Genomic DNA, 16,425 nt, shown 5'->3' with positions numbered 1-16,425 from the left:
GTTTTTGTTGCTGTGCGCGGGCTTTCTCTAGTTGCGGTGAGCAGGGGCTACTCCTCGTTGCAGTGCGCGGGCTTCTCATTGCGGTGGCTTCTCTTGTTGCAGAGCATGGGCTCTAGGCGCCGGACTTCAGGAGTGTGGCTCGAGGGCTCTGGAGCGCAGGCTCAGTAGTTGTGGCACACGGGTTTAGTTGCTCCGCAGCACATGGGATCTTCCCGGACCAGGGCTCGAACCCGTGTCCCCCGCATTGGCAGGCAGATTCTTAACCACTGTGCCACCAGGGAAGCCCAGAGGGGAATTTTTGAAGTGTGTCAATGTTCCATTGGAGATCAAAGAAGCCCAACTAAAAAAATTGTGGACTATCACAACTATAGATTGAGCAAAATTTCTTTTTTGAAAGGGCTATTTTGAAGATTATTATTCTAATACTGGAGAAGCTAAGGTGATTGGCAGTGGAATGAATCAGAACGTGTACAATTCCTTAAAAATTTATTTATTGACTTAAACAATTCTGCCTATAATAAAGCCCTTTACACTTTTTTGTAAAAAAAAAAAAAGACGTGTATACACGCAGAGAAAAAAACCAGAAGGAAATGCATCTCCAGGTCATGACCTGTGAACTGATTCTAAGGGTTATTTTTATTCTTATAAATTTGATTTTTTTCCCCAAATTTCTTCAATATACATGTATTATGTGTATGATCAGAAAACAAAGTTTATATGTAAATAAAAGAACATCGAGACTTCAGTGGAAGGGGGCCAAAGGGTATTTCAAACAGTTTTCAAGAAGAAAGACCAATAATAAGAACACGTTCCATTTCAACCTCACCGGTTATCAAAGAGCAAGGTGCTGCTCTCAGCTGAGGGCGTTAACAGCCCCGCCAGGCAGACAGCAGGTGTGGTGCCCGGGGCCCCCCAAGATGTTTGCATTTGAATTTCTTTTAAAATAAGAAAAATGAGTATGATAATGAATCAAACCGAGATTTTATCTTTTTGCCAGTGCAGTTGTCCAATAGAACTTTCCCTGTTTGTCATGGAGGAAGGGCCTGAGACCGGCCCCAGGGACGCTGGAGGAACAATGGGGGTGGACACCTCCAATCATCGCCGTGGCACCCAGAAGCAAGCCCGTCTGGACCCAGCTCGGAGCAGCGTCGGCCTCTGAGACCTGGACGCGCCTGACCACTACTGACAGTTCTCCTCACACTGAGACGGTATTACTTTGTTATCACACAACCAAAAATATACTAAAACGATGCCTTAAGCTGTTCATTTCCTTTATCTCAAAACTCTCACTTCTAGAAATCTACTCTAAGACAACGCTAAAGAAGGATAATGCAAAAAGATGCTATATGAAGAATGACTTGTAACAGTGAAAACTTGGAAATAACTTCTGCATCCAACAAAAAAACAGCTAATAGAACATCACGCCCCCATCCAGAAGGACAGCTCCAAAGACAGTGAGGCTCCGCGGGAAAAAGAAGTCCTGCTATGCAGGTAAGCAGGGGAAAAAGATTAGAATGTTGGACTGTATATACCGTGTTTAATGTAAAAATGCAATATCAAAAAGCAGAAGGTAACATACCAAAGTGCGAAATGCAATTTTATTAAGAATTATGGGTGTTTTCCCCTTAATTCCGTATTTTCTGAAATGTGGTTATTTTGCCTCCATAGTTTAAAAAGTATACTAAAAAGCATTTCATAAACTCTAGCACTTTATACAAATGTGAAGTATCATCACTGAGAAGGCAGCTTATATCTGCTTAGAACTGAGCAGAAATGATACGAATCCCAGATGAACACCGTCTTTTTCCTTCTCAGGGGAGCACGGGGCCCAGCTCCTCTCATAGGGCTGACCTACGTGGTACCTGAGCGGGCCTGCAGGTGGCCTCGCCAGCCGGGGTGGAGGTATGCTTCCAGACACCTGTGTGCCAACACTGCACCCTGGAGGCACACCCGTGTCCTCCCAGCTTCCAGCATGGACGAGGTGGCCAGGCATGAGGCTGGCATGTTAGGACCCAGCTATGCGGATGCTGGGCCAGGTTCCAAGACAGCTGCGCTGTCACTAACAACATGACTCTGCAGCAGAGCTATGTGAGCGAAGCGAGTCCAGGAAATTTGCTTTTTCCCAAAAAAGCTTATTCTCCTCTCCTGGAATATAACTTTCACTTAGAAGTAATACTGTTCATAATTCAGTTTTTTTTTTTAAAATTATCATTCTAAACATAAGAGTTTACAAAGGAAATTCCAGATCGAAATCACACCAAGAGGCTGTCCAAGGACACATGACTGACATACCTCCTTTTCATATGCAGGGAAGATCTGTCCCCCCTCAGTGACTTCCAAACCCATCAAAGAAAAGAGGACGGGAAAAAAAAAACAAACAGGATGAAGGTACATCCTCAAACACGCTCAATTCTCCTCTCCTATGGTGGATCCCTTCCCAGGAGGTGACAGCCTTAAGGGGTGTTTCCAGGTGGGCAGGTGGGTGTCTCTCGCACACATGAGTTAATTTCTGGGGTTGCTGCCCATGGGGAACTCCTGCCGGCCAAGGGCGGGACCACGCCCAGGAGCTCAGCCACGTCTAGGGCATCGACAGGGCCCACGCTGCTCCCGCCAGAGCCCCCTGTGCCCAGTAGGCTGCCAGGCACGTAGCAGGTGCTCAGCAAGCGCTTGTCGAACTGGACGGCAAAGGGCTTCTCCCCGCTGTGGAGCCTACGGTGCTCCGCCAGAGGGCCGCTCCAGCCGAACACCTCGCCGCACTCATGACACTTAAAGGGCTTCTCCGCGGAGTGGGTCTTTTGATGTTTAATGAGACAGTGATTCTGGCTGAAGGCCCGGCCGCACTGGCCGCACTTATAGGGTTTCTCCCCGGTGTGGACGCGCTGGTGCACGATGAGCGACGAGTGGCAGCTGAAGGCCTTCCAGCAGCGGCTGCAGTCGAAGGGCTTCTCGCCGGTGTGGACGCGCTGATGCACAATCAGGTAGGAGTGGGAGCTGAAGGCCTTGCCGCACTCGTTGCAGCGGAAAGGCTTCTCCCCGCTGTGGACGCGCTGGTGCACCACCAGGTACGAGTGGCAGCTGAAGGCCTTGCCGCACTGGCTGCACTTGAAGGGCTTCTCGCCCGTGTGGGCACGCTGGTGCAGCGTCAGGCGGGAGCGGCTGCTGAAGGCCTTCTGGCAGTCGCCGCACTGGAAGGGCTTGTCCCCGCTGTGGAGCTTCTCGTGCACCGTCAGGGACGAGTGGCAGGCAAAGGCCCGGCCGCACGCGCCGCACCGGTAGGGCTTCTCGCCGGTGTGGATCCGGCGGTGCCGCGTCAGGTGTGTCCGCTGGTTGAAGGCCTTGCCGCACTCGCCGCACCGGTAGGGCCTCTCGCCGGTGTGCACGCGCAGGTGCATGCCGAGCAGCGAGCTGCAGCTGAAGGCCTTGTCGCAGGCGCCGCACTTGTAGGGCCGCTCGCCCGTGTGGACGCGCCGGTGCACGTTCAGGGACGAGTGGCAGCTAAAGGCCTTGCCGCACTGGCCGCAGAGGAAGGGCTTCTCGCCGGTGTGGACGCGCCGGTGCTCCAGGAGGTTGGTGCTCCAGGTGAAGGCCTTGCCGCACTCGCCGCACTTGTAGGCCTTCTCTCGCGCGTGCCACCGCCGGTGCAGCGCCAGGGCTGCGCTCCGCTGGAAGGCCTTGCCGCACTCGCCACACGCGAACGGGCCGCTCCCGGTGCCCGGGCTCTGACGCTTGGCTCTGCTGGACTGCACGCTCCCCACGCAGCCGTCCGGAGAGGCTCCTTCTGTGGCAAGGCTGGGCTGGGCCAGGAGGGCGCACCTCCGGCCAAGAGCCTCCTCAGACACCGCATGGCCCCATCGGTGCTCCTCTGTGGGACCGTCCCTGGCGCTGGCGGCCTCACATCGTGACAGAGCAGTCGCCGGGCCCCCCTGGGCGCCCCTGTCGCCAGGACCGGGGCTGTGGAGACCGGACCTCGCCAGCCCACCTGCGATCGGCTCCCATGACGGTTCTTCTTTGTAAACGCACAGTTGCTGAGACCACAGCTCCTGCACCTCAGGCCCCAGCTCCCGTTCTGGTTCTATAAGAAATGGAGATACTACCTTCTGAGAGCAGGCGGAGGTGCGGCGCTGGGGCTCAGGGCTGAGATCTGCCGGGAGCACAGGTAAGTGCATGAGAGAGAGTAGAGACCAGCAGGGGGAGAGAGAGAGAGCGCAAGCTCAGGGCTGCGCGGAGGGGAGCGCTCAGGGCAAGGCAGACAGGCCGGCGAGCAGGGAAGAGGAGGAAGAAAGAGGGAAAGGAGCCTTGGAGAAGCCAGGGGATTCTGAAAAGAGCCGGGGGGCGGGGGGGGGAGGGGGAGGACAGAGGAGCAGGAGGGGCACTGAGCAGGTGCGGACGGAGCAGAGCAGTGGACTGCGGAAGGAAAGCGGGCCCCATGGGGCGGTGGGGTGGGGCTCCACATCCTCCCAGTGCATCCCGCTCACCTGTACCAGCCCCTCCAGGGACAGCTCTAGGTGCCCACCATGGCTCCTCGCCTCGTTCCAGGTGAGAGATCACGTCTGGCTTGCAGACGGGAGGCCCTGCGCGAAGGGAGAAAGTGGCGTGGCTCTGGGTGCTGTGCTCTCCAGACCCGGCCCACAGGCCCAGCGGCCCTGGAGTGGCCCCAGCGGCCTGAGGCATGGAGAGGTATGCGCCAGCTCCAAGGAAGGAGGCCTCAGACATGGAACCCATATTGACGTGTGTGCTCTGAGGACCCCACAGATACTGACATCCCCTATCTAGGGCAGGCTGGGCTTCCAGGGCCCTGTCCACCCCCTCCCTTTCCTCTGGGCCCCACCCCGGGACCAGCCACACTTCCAGGCAAAGATGCCAGTTGGTGCCACAAGGGCCTGGGGCAGATACCACAAAGGAGACTCCGGAACACATACAGACTGGTGGATGCCCAGACTGCGCCCTCCTCACCTTGGGAGCCATCTTACCCAGGGCGAGAAGGTTCTGGTAGTTCTCCAGCATCACATCCCGGTACAGGGCCCTCTGAGGGGAGTCCAGCTGTCCCCACTCCTCCTGGCTGAAGTCCACGGCCACGTCCTTGAAAGTCACCAACTCCTGGAATGACACACGTGTTCTCTCTCACCCAGGATGGGAGTCAGTCCACTTGCGTTTTTGGGTGACTGAGGACCTCAGTAGCAGAGATAACCTTGGGTGACCTCCTGAGCGCAGAAGATAGGGCTGTAGACACCATCTGTCCTACAGCCCCGACGCACACACCACAACTCGGCCAGGAACTGCCACGCGGCCTGGCCTGGGAGGGCCCAGCTAACTGGGCAGCCTGCATGTAGGTGCTGCAGTGGGGGCAGAGGCTGAGGCCATAAGTTCTGGCCAACTTACAGAACTTGAAATATAATACAAAGAGCCCAAAACCCTACTCAAGTCCCACCACTGCAAAAGGCCCCAACCCCAGACAGGAAGCCCTCACTGCACCCTAAGGAAGGACCCTGTACTGCTCCGTGTCCTTTCTGCTTGCCACCCCACTTCTTCCCGCCAGACCCCTGCTCCCTTGCCCTCCTGGGGCCACATCCCAGCCCACCCCTCGCAACCTGCTCCCACTTTCCCCCAACACTGGCCCCTGGTCTCGGGGTAACCCCCCCCGACTCGGTCACTCCGGTTCCAAGTGTCCTGAAAGTCCCAAATGACTTCCCTTATGTGACTCCTGCTCTGGAACCCCAGTATTCTGCCGGCCAGGGCTTCTTACCTCTCCAGCTGGGCACGCCAAGAGGCTGGAGACCCAGCGCCTGTCCCATGAGAAGAGAACAAAGAGCAGCCCAGGCCACATAGAGTCATGACAGGGATGCATTAGAAGATAGGCAGGGACTTCCCTGGTGGTTCAGCGGTTAAGACTCTGCACTCCCAATGCAGGGGGCCCGGGTTCGACCTCTGGTCAGGGAACTAGATCCCTCATGCCGCAACTAAAAAGATCCCACGAGCTGCAACTGAAGACCCTGCACGCGGCAACGAAGATCCTGCTTGTCGCAACTAAGACCCAGCACAGCTAAATGAATAATACTAAAAAAAAAAAAAGGGCAGACCGTAGGGTGGGGGTGGGGGGGACACAGAAGTGGTGGGGCAAGCAGGTCCTCAGCAGTAAAGTGAACTGGAGTCAGGGAGGAGCGGGGTCGGGGGGAGGCTGCAGTGGCCAGAGTATGAAGATAGATATCTACCCCAAGGTGACAGCGTCTGCATTCTGCAGCAGGCAGCATGGGGGGAAGGCAGGAGGGAGACAGGGGCGTGAACAGGTTCTGAGCATGGGCCCAAGGAGTGACCTGGTAAAAAAAAAAGCAGCCTGGTAAAAACTGGGTTTCGAGTTCTGTTTCTAGGCACAAAGGGGTAACGGGGACCAGATTTGCCCTCTTAACCTCAAACAACTAGTAAACTGGGTAAGATGTATGAAACAATGGTCAATTTCCAGACACTGGACAAAGGACAGCTCAAAACAGAGACCCCTGAGAACAAACAAAGTGAGCCCTACAAGAGCCTCACCTTCCCACATGGAAGCAGTCCCTGATCACAGTGCAGGGAGTGGGAATCCAGACAGAGCTTGTGGTCCAAGGAGTTGAGGAGACAGAGAACAGAGTTTGGGGAGACCAGGAAACTAGAATTTTCAGGGCAACATGCCAGAGCAGAGGGAGCCACACAGACTTGGAACTCTGGATGTGCTCAAGATTGACTGAGGAATGACAGGAGTGTGCCTGGGAGGAAATGACCCCAAACCAGGGAAAGAAACAGCAGAAAGAGGTGTATGCAGGACAATCATTAAAACTCAAACAGGGCTGGGAACAGTCTGTGCTCCAACCGGCCAGAGAGAATGTCCTCCTGCTCTATGGGACACCGAGTAAAGTCCCCAGAAGGATGCTGCTTCAGCAGTGGGGCAAAATTAGCCTGAGATTAAAGACTTCTCTGGATCCACCTTAACAAAACCTAAACGTAAGCCTTGGAAGGATCCAACTGACACTAAGTAATTTCACTGCATCACAGAACATTTAAGGAATTAAATCCAACACTCAACAAAGTAAAATTCACTCCGTCCAGAATCCAATCAAGTAACTAAAAGGAAAAAAGTTAATGAAATCGGAAGAATTAAGAGTATCATAAAACAGTATTTGTTTACCTCAAAAGAAAGCATTAAGGGTGAAACAGAATAAAAAAAGATACAAGACGTAGAAAACAAATAGCATAATGGCAGATATAAACCCAGCCATATCGATAATTATGTTAAATGTGAATAGTCTAAATATCCCAAGTAAAAACTAGAGATTGTCAAATTGAATTTAAAAAGTAAGACCCAGGCTTCCCTAGTGGCACAGTGGTTAAGAATCCACCTGCCAATGCAGGGGACATGGGTTCAAGCTCTGGTCCGGGAAGATCCCACATGCCGCGGAGCAACTAAGCCTGTGTGCCACAACTACTGAGCCTGCACTCTAGAGCCCGCGAGCCACAACTACTGAAGCCCGTGCGCCTAGAGCCCGTGCTCTGCAACAAGAGAAACCACCACAATGAGAAGCCCACACACAATGAAGAGTAGCCCCCGCTCACCACAACTAGAGAAAGCCCGCATGCAGCAATGAAGACACAAAGCAGCCCCTCTGCAAAAAAAAAAAAGATATCCAGAAAATTCTCCACATATTTAGAATTAAACAACACACTCCTGAATAATACATAGTTGAAGGAGAAATTACAAAAAAATCAGAAACTATTTTGAACTGAAAAAAAGGGAAATACAACAGAAAATTTGTGGAATATAGCTAAAGCAGGACTTAGAGGTAAATTTATAGCACTGAATGCTAATGAGAATAGGTGTCAAATCAATACCTCAGTTTCACCCTTAAGAAAACAAAGTAGTATACACTGATGTGTATAAAACTGATGACTAATAAGAACCTGCAGTATAAAAAAACGAACAAACAAACAAAACAACTAATACTAAATTTTCTTTGGGTTATTTGTATGGAAATATGTTAATATAAATGTTTCAGATATTACATGAAATTTCTAAAAATCTTATATGTTCTGGTATAATGTTAAGTCATAATTCTAGTTATTACTTTAAAATGTATATCTCAGAAATAACTAAATTTCCTTGTTAATTGCATTATTATGAACTTTCATCAAATCTTTAACCATGGTCATTTTTAAGTCTTTTGTCATTTACAGACAGTTTTGGGTGTACTCTGATGCTTTCACAAAAATGTTCCTATAAAAGGGTTTCATCTTCGAGGAATTCATGGAAAAGACTCTGACAAGTACAAGTTTCTGAACTGACTATACTGCTGAACTGAATGAATAAGCATTTTCAGAACTCTAATGGAAAACTGATGAATTCATAAAAGTGCTAACAAAAGATCAAGATAAAAAAAAAATTAATTACATGGGACTGAGTGAACTGATGAGGATGATTATAATTTTTGTGACTTTCTGTTTGAATTAAAAAAAAAAAAAAAATCCCACAAGGACTCAGAGGCAAAAAATATACAAATCAATTTTCACTGCAAAGTAAAGGAGCTGTTACAGTGGAGGATTACTGGACTGAATGTCAATATTATGACATAGTATGAGTGTGTTTCGTGTTTGGTAATTGCAATCATTGTTGCTTTTGTTGTGGTCATCCATTTACAATGTTTGGTGTCGATTTATTTACCTCTTGTAAAAATAAAATACAGTGTGTGTTGTGAAAAAAAAAAGAAAAAGAATTCACTGGTGTAGGTGGAGTGATATTTGCATAATTACTCATGTAGATTTGATTGTATATTTATTTTATTATTTTGATTAAACAATGCTACTGGAAAAAAAAAAAAGTGCATACTTAGCTGTTAGCAAGGTTGAAGCTCTTGATGGTTGGTAAGACCTGCCTGAATTTGGACATTAGCATTTTATGCAATGAATTAAAAGCAAAAAGTCATTTCAAAAAAAAAAAAAAAGAAGCCAAAGTAGGTACCTCCCTGGTGGTCCAGTGGTTAAGACTCCACCTTCTGGGGCTTCCCTGGTAGTGCAGCGGTTGAGAATCTGCCTGTCAATGCAGGGGACACGGGTTCGAGCTCTGGTCTGGGAAGATCCCACATGCCACAGAGCAACTAGGCCCATGAGCCACAACTACTGAGCCTGCGCGTCTGGAGTTTGTGCTCCGCAACAAGAGAGGCCGCGACAGTGAGAGGCCCGTGCACCGCGATGAAGAGTGGCCCCCGCTCGCTGAAACTAGAAAAAGCCCTTGCCCAGAAACGAAGACCCAACACAGCCAAAACTAACTAACTAACTAAATAAATTAAAAAAAAAAAAAAAAAAAAAAGACTCCGCCTTCCAATGCAGGGGGTGTGGGTTCAATCCCTGGTCGGGGAGCTAAGATCCCACATGCCTGGGGCCAAAAAACCAAAAACGTAAAACAGAAGCACTACTGTAACAAATTCAATAAAGGCTTTAAAAAAAATGGTCCACATCAAAACAAAAAATCTAAAAAAAAAAAAAAAAAAGAAGCCAAAGAAAGGAAATAATAAGAACCAGAAATTGATGAAAAAGAGCACAGAAAAGCAATAGAGAAAACCAATGAAACCAAAAGATGGTTCTCTGCAAAGACCAATAAAATCAATAATTAAACATATATTTACTATATGACTCAGCCATTCTACTCTTGGGTATTTATTCAAGAGAAATTAAAACACACATCTATACCTGTACTCCAATATTTATAGCAGGTTTATTTGTAATAACCTAAACCAGGAAACAACCTAAACGTCCATCAGTTGGTGAATGGATAAACAAATTGTGGAGCACATATGCAACAATGTTATGTGCTGAACTGTGTCCCTCCAAATTCATATGTTGAAGCCCTAAGCTACAATACCTTAGAATGTGACTATATTTGAAGACAAGGCCTTTAAAGAGGTAATTAAGGTAAATGAGGTCATTAGGATGGGTCCTAAAATGGTAGGACTAGTGTCCTTATAAGAAATGGAAATTTGGACACAAATATGTACAGAGGGGAGAACGTGAGGACACAGAGAAGCACCATCTGCAAACCAAGGAGAGAAGCTCAGAAAAAACCTACGAACACCTTGATCTTAGACTTCTAGCCTCCAGAACTATGAGACAATAAATTTCTATCGCTTGAGCCACACAGTCTGTGGCACTTCGCTATGGCAGCCCTAGGAACCTAAAACAAATGGAATATCACTAGACAATCAATAGGACCAAGCTACTGATTCAAACAAGGAAATGAAGTCAAAAGCATAATGCTAACTGAAATAAGTCAGAAACAAAAGACTACATATCTTATAATTCCACATGAAATTCTTAAAAAGACAAAATTATATTGGATGCCAAGGGGGCGGGTGGAGAAGATGGGCTGCAAAGGGGCATGAAGGAAATTTTTGGGTAATGGAAAAGTTCTACATCATGATTGTGGTGCTGGTTACCCAATTGTATACACTTGCCAAAACTCACCAAATCCTACATATATAAAATTGGAGAAATTTACTGTGTATAAGTTATACCTCAATAAACCTGATTCAAAAAACCCACCGGATTTCAGGGAGATGAGAAGGTGGGAGTAAGGACATACACTGAGAACGTGCCCATAACTGAGGCATGCAGGGATGAAGCATAATGGTGATGGCACTGGCAGAAAGAAGGAGGAAATGGGCAGAAACAAAGCTCCAGAGACATCACAATGCGGTGCTGGCAAGAGAGCACTGTCAGAGGCTACGTGGCTTCAGTATGGAGGTGTCAACAGGCAAGAGCATGACAGGATTTGAGCCTGGCACAGGACTTTCTGAGGGGTATTCCCAACCCACCAGGAAAAGCCCATGTGTGGTGTGTCTTCATTTTGCAGGACAGGAAGCAAAAGGGTGTGGGAATCAAAGGCAGATGTGGAGGGGCTTCCCTGGTGGCACAGTGGTTAAGAATCCGCCTGCCAATGCAGGGGACACGGGTTCGAGCACTAGTCCGGGAAGATCCCTCATGCCGCGGAGCGACTAAGCCCCTGTGCCACAACTACTGAAGCCCGCATGCCCAGAGCCCGTGCTCCGCAACAAGAGAAGCCACTGCAATGGAAGCCCATGCACCGCAACGAAGAGTAGCCCCCATTTGCCACAACCAGAGAAAAGCCCGCGCGCAGCAACGAAGGCCCAATGCAGCCAAAAATAAATAAATAAACAAATAAAATAAATTCATTTAAAAAAAAAAAAAAAAGGCAGATGTGGAAATGAAACTAGCGGAGGAGTCAGAATAGATCACAGGGGATGTCCCAGCAGAGCAGAACCCTTGACGTAGTTATGAGACTGTTGGGAGAGGAGAGTACTTCAGAGAGAGGACCAGTTACTCAAAGACCTGAGAAGCTGGTATTTCAGGAATAATATCTGTGCACAAGAAGGGGAGTACCTCCCGAGGGGGTCACTCTCAGACAGACACCACTTTTTCCTGAACCTTTTCAAGGTAAGTTGCAGACATCAGAACATCTGACTTTACATTCTTCAGCCTGTATCTCCTAAGGATGTTCTCTGACACAATCACAATGCCATAATCACACCCATGAAATTAAATATTCATACAACATGATCTAAGATACAGCACATTTTCAAATTTTCTCAATCTTTCTAAACGCCTTTGATAGAATTTTTGGATCTATAACCCATCAAAGATCACATATTGCATGTGCTTGTCATGTCTCCCAAGTGTCTTACAGAACTACAGAACATTCTAACATTACAGAAGCTGGGCATATCTCACCATACATGTTTTACAGTCATTTCTACTTTTCAAGTGGTAAGTTAACAGAATTGCCAAATCCTAAAAAAATCAACGGATTCTCAACCCTCCTGACCTTTCACCACCTCACACTGTCTTTATCAAGTGCACCTTTCTAAACACTACGACGAGTGGGGGTGGTTTAGGTGGTGGAACAAAATGAGGAGCAAAACCCAAAGTCTGTAAAAGGAGGGATTTGCACCTCTCCCAGCTGCAGAAGTGGCCCCAGGGCCAATTCCCTGTCGAGCCCACAGATCCTCTAAAACCCCAAGCTTTTCCATGAAGGCCCCATGTCAGGAGCTGGGTACAGAGGAAAAGCACACAGGGACGCACCCCCTACCATCACTCTGACCCCAGCACTGCAATGCAGCCCTTCCATCAGCTGTTCCACATTCTCCTACCTAATTCCATCCCGGAAAACTCCCCCAAACAAGGACAACTGCCACAAACATCCCATGGGCCTGAGTGTGGAGATGAGTGATCTCATGTGAGCTGTCACCTACTTGCTTGGGTGGCACTAGAACCACTCATCAGAGCTCCCAGCACAGTGCTGGGCACACAGCACAGTCCTCGGCAACAGACGCATGGCTGGACTGAATCAGGCTGGAACATACACTCATGTTGAGGGCACACCCCGACGTCACCTGGACCTGTTCCCACGCGCAGAGCTTCCTGAGGACTGGAGAGCAGGCCCCCAGGTTGGGGGGGGGGGGCGGTCCTTGGATGACTGAAGATTCTGGGCGGCCGAAGGAAGGTGCCAACCCTCCACATAAACAACGAAATGTTCAAAAAAGAAAAGACAGCCACTCACCTCGGACCTGCCTTCCAGGAGACCCTGACCCAATTTATCTTCTGGAATCTCTTTGAGGGGAAGAGCAGGGTCCTGAGACGACGGAGCTGGAAAGGAGAAATGAGTCAAGAGGCTGCTCCACAGCCACCAGGCACCCCCAGCACGGGGAGAATGAAGGGGAGGCAGGAAGGGAGCCCCAACTTCGGCACAACCTGATAGGGCATCGGGGCTAATTCTGCTACTCAGTGTGTGGGTCACTCCCGTTACGGAGGAAAAGCGCCGCCATTCCCGTCCCCATCATCCCCGGGGTGCCCACGGTGAAGAGGAGGAGGCCTGAATCCGGGGCGCTTCCGGGAACCCAGCCCGCCCTCTCCGTGCAAATCCACAAGCCCACGGCTTGACGAGCCAACCGTACCTGCCTCCCGAGGCTCCGGGGCCTCCATGGCGCCCTCCTTCGGCGGCCGCCCCGGGCGGGGGCGGGTCGGGTCCAGCTCCTGGGGCTCAGAACCCTCGCGCAGCCCCGCGGGGCCGGCCCGCGCCCCGGGTCGGGGTCAGGCGGGCTCCGCAGGCGCCCCGCGCCCCGAGCTGTGCTCTCGCCCCATCGCTCGCCCCACCAGCCCGTCACTGACGTTGTCCGGGCCCGCGCGGGCCGGCCAGGCCTCGGGCTCTGCCGCCCGGCGCTGGGAGTCGCGGGGGCGGCACACAGGCCTGGGGCTGACGGGCTGATGAACCGACGGCCGGCCGGACGCGCGGCCGAACTGACCCACCTCACACAGGACCGCAGCCGCCACAGAAGAGCTCCTGGCGGCCGTCGCGAGACGTGCGCCTGCGCAGACCGGACGCGCACTACAACTCCCGGGAGCCTTTGCGCCGCGCAGGGGTGGACTGCATTTCCCAGAGGGCGTCGGGGCCGGAGCCGCTCTGACGCCTGGGACGGACGAGCGTGTAGCACAGTCTTCTGGGAAGTGTAGTTAAGGGGTCAGCGACCCTGCGCTCTGGCCCCGCCCCTTCTCCCCCATTGCTGTGGAAAGCGCTTGCATCTCGGGGGGTGTGTGTGTGTGTGTGATGTGTGTGGTGTGTGAGATGTGTGTGTGGTGTGTGGTGTGTGTGATGTGTGTGGTGTGTGTGTGATGTGTGTGGTGTGTGTGTGCGCACGCCTGGTGGGTGAGTGTGGAGAGTTTAGGTTGGGTAAGTGTGGAACACTGAGGGTGAGTGACCTCTGTGTGAGATGGACAGGGCCCCACGGGCAGCTGCTGGGTCCTGACACTTGACCTACCAGTTGCCCCATCCCCAGGGATGGGAGTGGGTCCATTTCTCTTTGCTGGGAAGATGGCTTCCTTTGCTCGGGACCACCCAGAACTGGAGGGAAGGGGCCCTCAGGAAGGCCTGCACTCGGCCCCTGGGCCTTTCTTCTGACAGAGGGGGGATGGGGTGGGGTAGAGTGAGGGTGGGGTTTGGGGGGAAGGGGTCTGCAGACTCCCCAGTCTCCCCATCCTGGGTAGAGAGGCGGCCACCCTGAGGGTCCCAGAGTTCTGGGAGGGTGAGACCCCTACTGGGCTTGGCTGGGAACCTCCATGGTGAGGCCCGGGTGCTATGGGCACAGAAACAAGGACGAGGGTGGGGGCGCCACAGGGCTGGAAAGGGTGGCTGCTCACTCCCAGGCTTTGCTGAGTGGGAACCCAAGGCCAGGGTGGCAGGTACTGAGCGGCTGTCCAGCTCGAAGAAGGGAGCGAGTGCCCTGTGCAGTCCGGGGCAGGAGGGGCCGTGGCATCCAGGGGCCTTACACTAAGACCCTCGCTTTTCAAAATTGAGAAGTTAATCGAGCCTGAGGAGAGGGTCGTGGGAACTTCTGATTCGGTCAGAAACCCAGCTTCTGAAGGGGGTCGGGGACGTGGCGGCGGGGGGTGTTCTTGTGGGCCTGAACCCTTAACCTGTGGGGTGTGATGCCACCTTGGGGTAGACAGTGTCAGAATCCAGTCGAATCTTCAGACACCCTACTGGGGTTGGAAACTTGCTTGTTATCATGGGGAAAATCCTCCACGCATTTGGTGACCAGGAGCGTCAGAAGTGAAGTGTTGGCTGTGAAGGGAAGGGAAAACACAGGGAAGAAAAACAAGTCGGGTACAACTGGGTTTTTTCCTACACAGGAAGGAACACACTGAGTTTTCCCCTTTACACCTTCTTGGGGGCCAGGGGCAAGGCGGGGTGGTGGTGGTGGTGGTATCTGTGACCTGAGGCTCAAGGAGCAGGACACACACTGGCCCCGAGGCAGGAAGCTGTTGGCATGGTGGGCAGGAGGGGGCGTGTCCCTGGGGGCAGGTCCAGAGCCCAGGCTCTGCAGGGAGTGGGGAGGAGCTCTTGGGTTGGAGGGTGAGGGCAGAGGGGGTTCTGATCAGACGTAGGTTTTTGTTTTTTTTTTAAAGGAACATTTTTTAAAATCTTTATTGGAGTATAATTGTTTCACAATACCGTGTTAGTTTCTGTTGCACAACAAAGCTAATCAGCCATATGCATACACATGTCCCCATATCCCCTCCCTCTTGAGCCTCCCTCCCATCCTCCCTATCCCACCCCTCTAGGTCATCGCAAAGCACCGAGCCAATCTCCCTGTGCTATGCTGCTGCTTCCCACCAGCCAACTGTTTTACACTTGGTAGTGTATAAAAGTCGATGCTACTCTCACTTTGCCCCAGCTTTGCCCTCCCACCCCATGTCATCAAGTCCATTCTCTGTCTACCTCTTTATTCCTGCCCTGCAACTAGGTTCATCAGTACCATTTTTTTTTTTTTTTAGATTCCATATATATGCATTAGCATACGGTATTTGTTTTCCTCTTTCTGACTTACTTCACTCTGTATGACAGACTCTAGGTCCACCTACCCCACTACAAATAACTCAATTTCCTTTATTTTTATGGCTGAGCAATATTCCATTGTATATATGTGCCACGTCTTCTTTATCCATTCATCTGTCGATGGACATCTAGGTTGGTTCCATGTCCTGGCTATTGTAAATAGTGCTGCAATGAACATTGTGGTGCATATCTCTTTTTGAATTATGGTTTTCTCAGGGTATATACCCTGCAGTGGGATTGCTGGGTCATATAGTAGTTCTATTTTAGTTTTTTAAGGAACCTCCATACTGTTTTCCATAGTGGTTGTATCAATTTACATTCCCACCAACAGTGTAGGAGGGTTCTCTTTTCACCACACCCTTTCCAGCATTTAATGTTTCTAGCTTTTTTGATAATGGCCATTCTGACCCGTATGAGGTGATACCTCAGTGTAGTTTTGATTTGCATTTCTCTAATAATTAGTGATGTTGAGCATCTTTTCATGTGCCTCTTGGCCATCTGTATGTCTTCCTTGCTGAAATGTCTATTTAGGCCTTCTGCCATTTTTTAACTGGATTGTTTGTGTTTTTGATATTGAGCTCCATGAGCTGTTTGTATATTTTGGAGATTAATCCTTTGTCCGTTGTTTCATTTGCAAATATTTTCTCCCATTATGAGGGTTGTCTTTTTGTCTTGTTTATGGTTTCCTTTGCTGTGCAAAAGCTTTTAAGTTTAATTAAGCAAGTCCCATTTGTTTATTTTTGTTTTTATTTCTGTTACTCTAGGAGGTGGGTCAAAAAAGATCTTGCTGTGGTTTATATCAAAGACTGTTTTTCCTATGTTTTCCTCTAAAAGTTTTATAGTGTCTGGTCTTACATTTAAGTATTTAATCCATTTGGAGTTTATTTTTGTGTATGGTGTTAGAGAGTGTTCTAATTTCATTCTTTTACATGTAGCTGTCCAGTTTTCCCAGCACCATTTATTGAAGAGGCTGTTTTTTCTCCATTGTATGTTCTTGCCTC

The 16,425-nt window shown here is 50.1% G+C and overlaps 1 protein-coding gene across 1 annotated transcript; it reads right to left on the bottom strand.

Annotated features, from left to right (window-relative positions):
• Nucleotides 1-544: 544 nt before the first annotated feature.
• ZNF74 (zinc finger protein 74) lies at nucleotides 545-13,378 on the bottom strand. Its single transcript, XM_061169397.1, is given in 6 exon segments — nucleotides 545-2,546; nucleotides 2,549-4,072; nucleotides 4,476-4,571; nucleotides 4,971-5,097; nucleotides 12,593-12,678; nucleotides 12,987-13,378. Coding segments are annotated over 6 exon segments (1,905 nt in total). The 5' UTR covers nucleotides 13,015-13,378; the 3' UTR covers nucleotides 545-2,502.
• Between the last annotated feature and the right edge of the window lie 3,047 nt (nucleotides 13,379-16,425).

The sequence above is a fragment of the Eubalaena glacialis genome, chromosome 15, assembly GCF_028564815.1.
Source record: "Eubalaena glacialis isolate mEubGla1 chromosome 15, mEubGla1.1.hap2.+ XY, whole genome shotgun sequence".
NCBI classification, from domain to species: Eukaryota; Metazoa; Chordata; class Mammalia; order Artiodactyla; family Balaenidae; genus Eubalaena; species Eubalaena glacialis.
Note: the sequence above shows the minus strand (reverse complement) of the source record. Positions and strands in the feature narration are given on the sequence as shown.